Source organism: Sycon ciliatum, chromosome 5 (assembly GCF_964019385.1).
Source record: "Sycon ciliatum chromosome 5, ocSycCili1.1, whole genome shotgun sequence".
Classification (NCBI taxonomy): domain Eukaryota; kingdom Metazoa; phylum Porifera; class Calcarea; order Leucosolenida; family Sycettidae; genus Sycon; species Sycon ciliatum.
This window is the reverse complement of record NC_088647.1, coordinates 11,895,774-11,908,273: the sequence shown is the minus strand read 5'-3', so window position 1 is coordinate 11,908,273 and position 12,500 is coordinate 11,895,774. Positions and strand designations below refer to the sequence as shown.

The following is a 12,500-nucleotide window of genomic DNA, read 5'->3' as shown; positions in this document are numbered from 1 at the left end:
GAAGAAACACAGGAGGATGTAAGTCTTCATCATCAGTTTTGACTACTAGTATACTGACCCCCCCCCCCCCTGTAGAGATCACTGGATCCGCCACTGCATCCGCAACCTGGATACCAACATTTAGCTTCTAAAAGGCGCATGGTCGAACACGCACCATTAGGATAACAAGGTAGTTTTTGGGGAAGAAATGGACTACAAGATAGAATATGCATGGCATGCTCTCCTACAATGGTAGCCTTAGGAGCCTAAAACCAAGAGTCCTTGAAACCCTGAGTGTGCAGCTTTTGACTTTTCTGCATAGGTGTCTGTGACGGCGACATTTTCGGAATTACATCATAGCTCATGCAGATATGCGGCGGGAATGGCATTGTGCGTACAACGGAGCTGCAGTTGTACAGAAAGAAATCTGCTTTAATTCTGGTTCCCGTAGCTATGCAGAAGACGATACTTCAGTAACGTCTGGCGCTAGCCAGGGTCCACACAGCTTTAATTGCATATACTACCTCACTAAGATGATGTTATCCCGGAATTGTGCCGTGACAGCAACTCATCCGAGCTGCACACTCTGGGGTTCATGTACTCTTGCTAACACACAGCCCCTATGCTAACACACAGCCCCTATGCTAACACACAGCCGCTATTCTATGTTTCTGCATCTATCAGCTTCGGCGCGTTATCTCCGTATGTACAGGGTGCTGTTGAGCGTTCAGTAGAGATACGAAACACAAGTTCATCTGGTAAGTTGTACAATTGTGCTGTATGCAGGTTGGCCGAATGCAGCAAGAAATTCAGTTTTATATATTTTCTTCCTTTTCACTGTGACTGCTGCTCTACAGATGTGCGCATATGTAATGTGTGTGTGTGTGTGTGTGTGTGTATGTGTGTGTATGTGTGTGTGTGTGTGTGTGTGTGTGTGTGTGTGTGTGTGTGTGTGTATGTGTGTATGTGTGTGTGTGTGTGTGCTGTTGTGTTTCTGCTGTTGTGTGTGCTCAGTTGTGTGTGTGCTCAGTTGTGTGTGCTCAGTTGTGTGTGCTGTTTTGTGTGCTGTTGTGCGTGTGTAGTTGTGTGTGCTGTTGTGTGCTGTTGTGTGTGGTTGTGTGTTGTGTAGTTGTGTGTGCTGTTGTGCAGTGGCGTCGGATACGGTACGGTCACTACGGTATTGACCGTACCACTTTTTTCCCAAGGTGCCCCGTGGACCAATAAAATACACTGATCTGAACTTTAAATTTCCAAAATTTCGACTCCGCCATCCCTCCTTCACGAGTAACTTGTACTTCAGATGGCTGACCGTACCATACTAAAATACCTCCCGACACCCCTGTTGTGGGTGCACTTGTGTGTACCAAACATTGTAGTTGTGTGCCTAACTGTGTGTCCAGCTGTATATGCAGTAGTGCGTGTGTGTGTGTGTGTGGGGGGGGGGGTGAGGTGGAGAGTGCGTGCTTGAGCGTGCAAGTTTCAAATTTCCACAAACTCCCCATATCTTGTCAATCTAGTCCTTACCGTGGATGGCGTTCACGGTTTTGCGATGCTTTGCATTGCTGTGTATTCACATCAGTATGATGTGCCCTTAGCACAGTCTTCAAATTATTGGATGGTATTGATACACTGACTTGAAGATCCCAGTGCAGAATTATTTATTGTAGAATAATGGTTGTTGATGTACTCCTGGAGAAATGTCAATAATACACACCTACATACTCGCACGGTCTTAACTACCATTATGCTCTAATGCTGCATGTCTTGGAGTCTTCAATTTTTTTACAAAGTCAAGATTCGACAAAGTTGATTGTTCCAAGATTCGACAAGTCCGTGAAAATTCCGCAATGTGGCACTGGTCAGTTCGCAAAGGTCCGGAGAGTGCTTTCTAACACTGGCACGCAATCAAGCAAACGTAATTGTATATGCACTAAGGCCCGCTTAACTCTGCCTCCGGCTGGAGTATCAAAGTCAAAGTGGTCTAACTGTGAGAGAAACAGTGAGATTTTCCCGAAGGCGGATAATTTTGGCACAAACCTTGAATAGAGCTGTATGTAACATTATACACAGAGATTGAGCACCCAACTTTTGCTGTGTGTATGTAGATATTCGCGTGGACTGGGAACTGAGGAGAGTGAGAAATGATTTTGGTCAACGACGGCACACTGCTAGTGACATGGCAGGCTTCACTCAAGGCAAACCGGAAGGTGGCGAAGGTGCCGGCCAAAATGTTACTGCTGATGGTGTGTTAGCCATGGCACAAGAGCCTTCACAGAACCAGCAGCAGCAGCAGCAGCAGCAGCAGCAGGAAAGTCAAGGTGATGAGTGGCAAATTTCAACATTGACCGAGGAAGGATCATCCGGAACAGTAGCATGGACAGAGGTCGCCAGTAATGAAGAAAAAGGCTTGAAGCGGTTTCTTGACTTTGAAGTCATTGCTGGTGACCCCTTCCCGATACTGGAGGCTGGCACTGAGCGCATGCAGGAGAGAGACTACTATGGCTGTGAAGAGCTTGTGCACAGTTCTACACCAGTCATCCAGTATCCAGAGGAGTGTAGCTTGCTCTACTGTCAACATAACTATGAAGATATGTATCTATCTACCACTGACTGTGCTGCTCCGCGATTACACAGTGCAGCTGCTGCATCGACATCTACAGCTGCTTCTGACAAACACCAGCTGAAGTGCTGTGAAAATTCAGCTCATCCTCAAAGTGTTGCCTACATCAAAGTGCGTGTGTCGTACAGTCAAGGTGAATCACCGGCAAAGCTATTCTCGATTTCACCGACACAGATGGTAAGCAATCAAACTCTTCACACCTACCTCTTCTTTGAGCTTTCCCTACATGTACATACTATATACATGACACACATGTACATACTATATACATGACACACATGTACATACTATATACATGACACACATGTACATACTATATACATGACACACATGTACATACTATATACATGACACACATGTACATACTATATACATGACACACATGTACATACTATATACATGACACACATGTACATACTATATACATGACACACATGTACATACTATATACATGACACACATGTACATACTATATACATGACACACATGTACATACTATATACATGACATACATGTAGATGTCAAAATGAAAGGAGGCTTTGCAGTAAAGTAGGCTACCTGTAAGCATCCAGCACACTCTGGTACATCACAACGTGTAACGTCACACAATACTGCTATTAAAGCCGGGAGGGGGTCTGGGGCAAGGGAGCAGGGTGGGTGGGGGGGGGGGTCGGGGAGGGGGAAGGGTGGATAAGTATCATAGCCACTATGTTATATAGCATAAGTGCCAGACCCCATTTGTATGGTCTACGCTACCTTTGACTTGATTGTGCCAGGACGGCAGTTCACTTTACTCTTGACTTGCAGCATGGTGGGGATAACCCTTCCACTTCAAAACTGGACTTGAAACTGATACTCTCTGTTCTCAATCATGCTGCTAGATCACTCTACTATGCTCATCTGCCTGACACTTCTCCATTTTATATTTCCAGCTGCTTCAAACCCCTCAGGGATACAAAAGTATGGCCAGCTTGAAATTAAAGAGGGGTAGCTATGACAGTTGTGCATAGCTATTTTAATCTGCATAGCTCCATGCATATACTATACAGGACCGGCAGAACTGCAGATTTTGATTGGTTGGGCCGTACCACAGCCTTTTGTTCTGTGTGTATATGATACCGTACTCGTGCAATCAGTGCCGCTGGGTCGCTATTTTGTCAATGTCCATCGCAGATTGGGCACTATTCAAGAGAGGGCACTATTCAAGAGAGGGCACTATTCAAGAAAGGGCACTATTCAAGAGAGGGCACTATTCAAGAGAGGGCACTATTCAAGAGAGGGCACTATTCAAGAGAGGGCACTATTCAAGAAAGGGCACTATTCAAGAGAGGGCACTATTCAAGAGAGGGCACTATTCAAGAGAGGGCACTATTCAAGAGAGGGCACTATTCAAGAGAGGGCACTATTCAAGAGAGGGCACTATTCAAGAAAGGGCACTATTCAAGAGAGGGCACTATTCAAGAGAGGGCACTATTCAAGAAAGGGCACTATTCAAGAGAGGGCACTATTCAAGAGAGGGCACTATTCAAGAGAGGGCACTATTCAAGAGAGGGCACTATTCAAGAAAGGGCACTATTCAAGAGAGGGCACTATTCAAGAGAGGGCACTATTCAAGAGAGGGCACTATTCAAGAGAGGGCACTATTCAAGAGAGGGCACTATTCAAGAAAGGGCACTATTCAAGAGAGGGCACTATTCAAGATTGGGCACTATTCAAGAGAGGGCACTATTCAAGAGAGGGCACTATTCAAGAGAGGGCACTATTCAAGAGAGGGCACTATTCAAGAGAGGGCACTATTCAAGAGAGGGCACTATTCAAGAGAGGGCACTATTCAAGAGAGGGCACTATTCAAGATTGGGCACTATTCAAGAGAGGGCACTATTCAAGAGAGGGCACTATTCAAGAGAGGGCACTATTCAAGAGAGGGCACTATTCAAGAGAGGGCACTATTCAAGAGAGGGCACTATTCAAGAGAGGGCACTATTCAAGAGAGGGCACTATTCAAGAGAGGGCACTATGCTGGTATATTTGCCTCGTCCAGCATAAAAATGAAGCAAAACAGAGCCTACAGTTTACTGTAAACTATCCCGACTCAACACAAATGGCAACAAGAACTGCGAATTTGATCCTGAAACCATCAGTGCAGTGCCATGGACAAGAACATTACCAGAATAACACCTAACTAGTTTCTTGCACATGCGCTTGGTTACCAGCTGGGGGAGGGGGGGGGGAGCACTATTCAAGAGAGGGCTATATTTTTGCTCTCAGAGACTGGGGCACTATTCAAGAAAGGGCTCTAATCGCGCGAGTACAGTATACCGGGTAGACATGACTTCAGCAGTGACACATGTTGGTTGCTAAAATGTTGGTCCAGCCATGGCCTGATCAACAGGTTGCAGCAGGCCTGATACAGTACCCCATCACCATTTTGATGAACAGTGGCAAGGAATGGCATAATGAGCTACTGCTACTCTTCCATGCCGACATTGTAAATACATGGATTGTGTCTTATACATAGGGAAATTAGGATGGGTTGTTGACCGGCTGGCTGGCTGGGTGGTTGGTTGGATGGATGGGTGGATGGATGGATGGGTGGATGGAAGGATGGAAGGATGGACGGATGGGTGGATGGACGGATGGATGGATGAATGGGTTGATGGATGGATGGCTGGCTGGCTGGCTGGCTGGATGGGTGGCTGGCTGGATGGGTGGATGGATGTGCATCTGTCCATCTGCTCATGTGTTTTTTGTAACCGGTATGGGTTCAAGTATGTGTTTGTGTGTGTGTGTTTGTTTTGTTTTATAGCTGATTCCAGCACATGGCCGTAGAACTGTCCATGTGAGCGCATCACCATCACATCTATCCCCTGCTGATAGATCAAGTTCTCAAGCCCTTATTGCTGAGGGGTATTTGAGTTTGGATCATTGCCACTCAACCAAGGTAACATACCTGGCATTAATACCTTGTTAAAGGGGAAGTTAAGGCAAAAATTAAAATTTCACCAGTTGTAGTCTTCGGGGTGCTGAGTCGAATGGTCTTGGTCCGAGAAAGCTGAGACGCTCCCTTCCTACTTGAATCCCAATCGAACTCGCGCACTTCCACCGAAACTGGGTGACTGCGCCCTACGAGATGGGGATTTGTATGCAAAATGTCACTAAAAGCGCCATTTCGTTCTTCTAAAAGCACGGATGACCGCGATTGGCCCATATGTTGTAGTCTTTTGGACGCTGAGTCGACTGGTTTTGGTCCGAAAAGGCTGCGATGCAGCGTTCCTCCTTTATTCCCAATCGAATATGGTTGAACAAGCGGTCACGTGCTCCTGGGTGCCAAAATCACCTGGTCACCACGCCAGCAGGCGACAACTTTCACACCAAGGTTCAACTCGAGTGACAGGACTGCACCCAAAAAAGGTCAAAACAGGCTGTAAGTTGTACCCTGCAGGCACGGTGACCAGGTGACTGGTGTACGCAGGAGCACGTGACCACTTGTTCAACCATGTTCGATTGGGAATTAGGGGCGAACGCTGCATCGCAGCGTTTTCGGACCAAAACCAGTCGACTCAGCGTCCAAAAGACTACAACATATGGGCCAATCGCGGTCATCCTTGCTTTTATAAGAACGAAATGGCGCTTTTAGTGACATTTTGCATACAAATCCCCATCTAGTAGGGCGCAGTCACCCAGTTTCGGTGGAAGTGCGCGAGTTCGATTGGGATTCAAGTAGGAAGGGAGCGTCTCAGCTTTCTCGGACCAAGACCATTCGACTCAGCACCCCGAAGACTACAACTGGTGAAATTTTGATTTTTGCCTTAACTTCCCCTTTAAGCACTGTACCGTATCAAGTTCACAGTCTCAACATCAGATGCCCCTCCGAGCGGCACTTTCCTTGCATGTCGTCAGCTGAGTGATACTTCCGCTGTGTGGGTTGTTTTCTTCATTGCACTGGCTGTGGCCGTATACTGCAATTTCCTTAAACGTTCTTTGCAACTGATAGGTCCAGCTTCTCTGTCCCTAAGCACTCTCTACTATTTTTAATTACCTGTGACAACAATGGTCCCTTCATTTGCTTAGAATAATCTATTTTGCTACGTTTTCAGCAAAGACTAAAATTGTGCAAATGACGGCACTTGGCAATCGTTATCATATACATTGTACATGGTCATGGTGTCTGGTGAAGGTAGCACATATATCTCACACACCGTCATCCACATCCTGCAGAAATGTTTTGTACCCAAAGGCAGCCAGCAACACGGGCCCATGAGTGAAAGCTCTCTCGACGAACAGTGTATGATTATTCCTTTTGCCAACCAGGTGTCAGGTAATTATAATTTGAACTAGCTTGCAATGTGGTTGGCTACCTGGCTGGCTAATAGATCGGTTCACGATGCTATGATAACGTGCATGGTTCCTTGTATTTGGTTGTGCAATGTTCTTTATTGTGTGTATGTGTGTGTGTGTGTGTGTATGTGTGTGTGTGCACCTGGAGCGTCATCGAGCGTCGTGTCCTCTCTCTCTCTCTTCTCAAGTTTCCCAGTGATGGGATCACGTGACCCTTTTGCGGCAGTGACTCTACAGGACAGGACAGGTGTGTATGTGTGTGTGTGTGTGTGTGTGTGTGTGTGTGTGTATGTGTATGTGTGTGTGTATGTGTGTGTGTGTGTGTGTGCGTGCGCACGCGTGTGTGTATTTGTGTGTGTGTGTGTGTGTGTGTGTGTTCTAGTTCCAGCAAAGCACTATCTATCGTCCTCAAGGATACGCTGCAGAACCCATGAAACTTCTCCTTGCGGCCAGCATTGAACAGGAGAGGTGAGTATTCTTATCTGTCTCTGTGGAGTACAATCATAGCATTGGCAGCACTGACTACATTGGCAGCACTGGCTGCACTGGCAATATCATTCTTTTAATTAAGTGAACAATGCTTCATTTTAAAAGTGTGGGGATAGGCACACATGCACACACGCACACATGCACACACACACAGACATGTATGCACACATGCAGACGTGCACATACGCACGCGCACACACAGACACAGGCACACGACACACGCACACACATACAAACAGTTATAAAATACACACCCACGCACGCACAACCAGAAAACCGTCTAAATACAGACTATTCCAAGAGCTATTGGGTAAGGGCACTGGATGAATCCCACCGTCAGAGACCAAACTCCAAAGTTTCTCTACACTTCCTAGCGAATAGTTTGTCATGGAAAGCCGAACTTTATCTCTTGTTTCTTCCCTCCTGTGTCAGTCAATGACACATTAGAACCTTTTTTGGGAAGGGGGGGGGGTGTTTGTATGAATGTACGAGTAATATGATTGTACTCGGATCAGCATGTATGCATTTGTTTTGACATTATGTTGTCTGTGTATATGTGCTCCTCTTGCTTCTGCCGCAAAGACTGAGTATAGAAAAATTGACTAACACAGAGTGGATTGCATCTCCTGCGGAGTTTATCACTCGCCGTGTAAGCTGCAATATTTCTTGATCTTCATCACTTGTTTGCTTTGGGCGAAATAATGCTGGGTCTTGTCACTGATTTAATTTATATGGCATGTTTTGGGCTGGTGAACAAGCAGCACGTAAGACAAAATCAAAATCATGTACTGTATGTTCTGCAACCAACAACCTACCCACCGCACACTATATTCAGTGACTTTGTATACAGTGGTACAAGTACAGTAGGACAACATGGATACTTTGAGTATGGTGTAAATCCGCATGTACAACTCTTCACTTCTCAAATGGTGGTGCAGAACTGCCAACCAACTGGGTATGTTACATGCACTGTGACTCCTGATTGTCCGTATTTTGCAGTGTTTTTTTCTTGCATACTACCAATGTACTGCCGTGTGCAGTGCTTGCACACTCACAGCGGCATGCTAGGCATGTCAGTGGCTGGAAACATGTGTGACTTGTACAACAAAATGATGCCGGTTTTTATACTACCTGTAGTCGTACACGGCGTACACTCGCTCTGGAACAAGGGTAGTTGTCACTCAGCTTGTGGTTACCATGATTCTGTTCTGCACAGCAGATTGATCTCTCTAATTCAAAGTACTTCATAGTAGTAATTTCCATATCATTTTGCTCAAATTTCGTAATGCGCACAAAGGAGTTATTTTTCGTATGAATACGAAAAAAATACGGAGGATTGGCTGCACTGGTGTCACCATTGCGAATCACTTTACATTCCACCGAATGTTCAGGCCTGGCATGTTATCAGGGTGAAACACCACCACTTTTATCGTGGTGATAGGTGACGCACAAAGGTATGGAGGAATGTTAAGTGAAAGAAACGACCAAGGTTTACATGTTATCCGGCATAGTTTGTCCAGCACTAAGATAAAATACTGGTGAGCTAGAATGTGCAACAGTTGGCACAATACTGATTGATGTTGTACTGGCATTCAACGACCTGATGTTTAACAACAGTACCACATCTCGAGTGCGCAAACCATTCTAAGTTATGATGTAACATGAGAAAGGGGAAGGTGAGCGCACTCAAGGCAAGAACTAGCCGATCGTCACACCGAGCTAAGAATGTTTGCTTTGACAAGATGCTGGCGCAAGATGAAGGACCACGGCACAGGACGTCCACGGCTCACTTCGAGAATGCCAAACGACCAACACAAAACTACGGAGGGTCATTTTATTGAAGATGAGCAACACGAGAGGGAAAGTTTTGTGCAGAATGGTGTGTGTGCGCGCGCGCGTGCACGCGCGCGTGTGTGCGTGTGTGTGTGTGTGTGTGTGTGTGTGTGTGTGAAAATATACTCTTAGCTACTCTGTGTGTGCTGTTAAAAATGTGTCCTCTTAACAGGGATGCAACAACCAGTATGATCCTCAGTGGACTCGTCATTCATTCATTTTGCAAAACACAACGAGTGCAGCGATGAAAGCAGAACTTACTATTGGTCCACCTTTTCAACTGATGACATCTTCGTCATCGTCATCAGTATCCCCATCAGTAGGTACTTCAGCCGCTAACATGATGTCTAAGGGTGCGTGCAACTCAGAATCTCTCCGGAAACCTACTTCATTGGAGGTTGTCTTCAAGCCACGTTCCGTTGTGACGGTATGGGTAATGTCTAGTGTCATACTGATCTCAGTACATGCTTGGTCTTCTTTTCTATTCAGTTGAGGATGAATTTATCTTCAGTGGCCCTCAAAAGGCAAATACGTAGCATCACTAATAATAGACTGGATACTAAGTAATGTATTATCTTGACTAATGGCTTTAGACTTTTCTGTTGATTGTTTGTCAATAATGATGGTGTGTATTAACAATTTATGCGGAGCACACTAATGAGATCATTTAAGTCTGTGTATTATTGTGTGGGCGTACGCTGATGTGTGGATGGAATTGTTTGTTTAGGTAAGCATTGGGTTTGAGCTGAGGTATGACTGGCTGCAAGAATTCCTCAATGACGGACATTCTGATGTTGGAGATGGGCACAATCAGCAAGGTGCCGTCAAGAAAAAGAAAGCAGCAGCAGCAGCATCACCAACCAGCGTGCACACTAGACTAAATAAACAGGTCATCAAATACCGTAGCAGGCTAAGGATCAAGTATGAAAAGAACAAGGCACCGTCGCAGGTATGTTTTAACAAGGCACCGTCGCAGGTATGTTTTGCAAATGTTTAGCATGTATACAATAGGCTTTTAGCCTTTGGGGAATCCCAAAAAAATTAAAAAATATAAAAAACTCTGATATTGAGCTACCAGAAACTCATGTGATCGCTACTGCAGTCAACCTCTTCCTTGTGCTGTTTCTATCACCTCTCTACCATACTTAATCCACTGTCCTTGTTTCTTTGCTCTTGCCTGTATTTCACCTGACAAGAAAGCTTGATAGTATACCAGTGAAAACTTTCAAAATGTTCAAGAATCTGAAGTGTGTCCCTCTAACTATCACAGTGGGGACATCACGACGAGAGAGCGGCCAAACTCACCGCTCTCGCTATGCTTCGTTTTACCTAGGTTATCATGCGTGTTATTCGAACTGATAGAAACATATTTGCAATACGATTATCGGGTACATGTTCTTGTATTGCAAAGACGTTTCTAGCAGTTCGAAATACCTTGCATGATAACCTAGGTAAAACGAAGCACAGCGAGAAAAATATTTATTGCATGTCAGTTTGGGCAGTTCGGGCATAGTGACTTGTTAGCACCCTCGATATTACTTCTCTGACTGCTGCCCTATGGCCCTTTGCCTAACCTGTTGAGCATTAATATTAACAAGTCATAAGGCCCAGCCTACCATATACTAGCCTGTTCTACGGCATAGTGCATGATACTACGGTGTTAGTGTGTATGATGCTACTGTCATGGTCATGGAAATCCGGTCACACGTCTAGCGGCCCAATGGCGCTGGCCATGCAGCCGTGGGTAAGCAGTACATGTATGGCATTGCGCTTCAGGGAGCTGGTTGCATTGGATCAACATGATTGTGCACTGTTCTATGTACGCGCTGAGGGCGCCGGCCCCGGTCAAGCAACTGGATATCCATGTCCGCGACAGCAGTTTGTAATGGTGCATTGCAGCACAGTTGCATAGTACAAGAGCTTAGACCAGTTGTGCTGTTTGTTCCACCAGGATTTTCCATTGACTGTGACCGTCCCACTTGCTCAGTTACACTTAGTCACCAATGTCATATCGTTTGGCACAGTGTCCATGGGCCACACTGTCGTCAAGACTGCCCATTTGAAGAATGTCTCCCTGTGCCCGGCAAGCTGGTCTCTAGAAAAGACAAGTAAGTTCTATACATAATGCCTTTATTTGCACACTAGCACCACACATTTAGGAGTACATGCCTGTTTGTGTGTGTGTGTGTGTCTTTTTATAAAAAGACCAAAAAGTAGGGATTCACTGGCCAGAAAAAGCCACTTCATAGCTGTGTGGTGTAGACCAGGCTGAATAGTGGCGGTCAATTCTTCAGCCTTGCAAGCTGTTGAATGGTGCAATCCCAACACAAGCTGCTATGGCTTCTGCTGTAGCATCGCTATCATCGCCTCCGGCGATGGGCGTCCAATGGTCCAATGGTCCAATGGTGTGTGTGTGTGTGTGTGTGTGTGTGTGTGTGTGTGTGTGTGTGTGTGTGTGTGTGTGTGTGTGTGTGTGTGTGTGCCAGATAGTTCGGTTGGTTGGTACACTTATGCCTGATTGTGTTGGGTCTGTTGCCAACGGGCTCGGCTGCTTGAAGGTGTAATGTTGTACCTGCCACCTTTGTTGGTTCCAGGGTTCATATACTTTCTGCTTGAAGTATACATACCTGTTAACCATGGACGGCGTCTGCCTACATTAACTCTTGTGTAATCAATGGTGCTAGTGACGCTTATATCAGATCCTCTCTGATTTAGCCACTCACACTAGTATCAAGTATTACCTTCACTGGAGGCAGGGGTAACTGCAGTTGGATCCCGGGACGGATACCCTGATGCCGTCAATCCTTTTTTCTGCACCTTGTCCTCACCCACTTACTGAGGTGTGGTGAGCCCATAAGTGGGATCATTTTCAAGTCCACCCAGAGTTGTGGGGATTTCAGGGGGTCAGCCGTTGGACGGTTCAATAGCCAATTGAGTCATCTTTCCATGATTCCTTTTGAGTCTCTCTCCCCTCTCCCGGGAAGACCCATGTGACCAGTTTTGGCAGTGAGCAGCAAGTACAAGTACAAGTACGTGTGTGTTCGTGTGTGTGTGTGTGTGTGTGGATGATTGTGGTTGTGAGCGTATGATTGTGTGTGAGAGCAAGTTGGGTTGGTGGGTGCACTCACCCAGGTAGTGGCTGGGTTTTTCTTCTTCATTGGATAATAGGTGTGTAGTTGTACATGCTAGGTGTGTAGTTGTACATAATAGGTGTGTAGTTGTACATGCTAGGTGTGTAGTT

General features: G+C 45.8%; 1 protein-coding gene across 2 annotated transcripts in view; it reads left to right on the top strand.

Moving 5' to 3' along the window:
- The window catches only part of LOC135817608 (deleted in lung and esophageal cancer protein 1-like), a 57,654-nt gene that overhangs the window by 40,321 nt on the left and 4,833 nt on the right, over positions 1–12,500 (top strand). Inside the window, exons 28-35 of one of the 2 annotated variants that reach the window (XM_065330827.1) lie at positions 664–737; positions 2,085–2,776; positions 5,406–5,540; positions 7,320–7,405; positions 8,009–8,075; positions 9,432–9,686; positions 9,987–10,208; positions 11,211–11,367. In XM_065330827.1, coding sequence (XP_065186899.1) covers positions 664–737; positions 2,085–2,776; positions 5,406–5,540; positions 7,320–7,405; positions 8,009–8,075; positions 9,432–9,686; positions 9,987–10,208; positions 11,211–11,367 — 1,688 coding nt within the window. Of the gene's footprint in view, positions 1–663; positions 738–2,084; positions 2,777–5,405; positions 5,541–7,319; positions 7,406–8,008; positions 8,076–9,431; positions 9,687–9,986; positions 10,236–11,210; positions 11,368–12,500 lie in introns of both variants that reach the window. The other variant, XM_065330826.1, reaches the window with a different exon arrangement.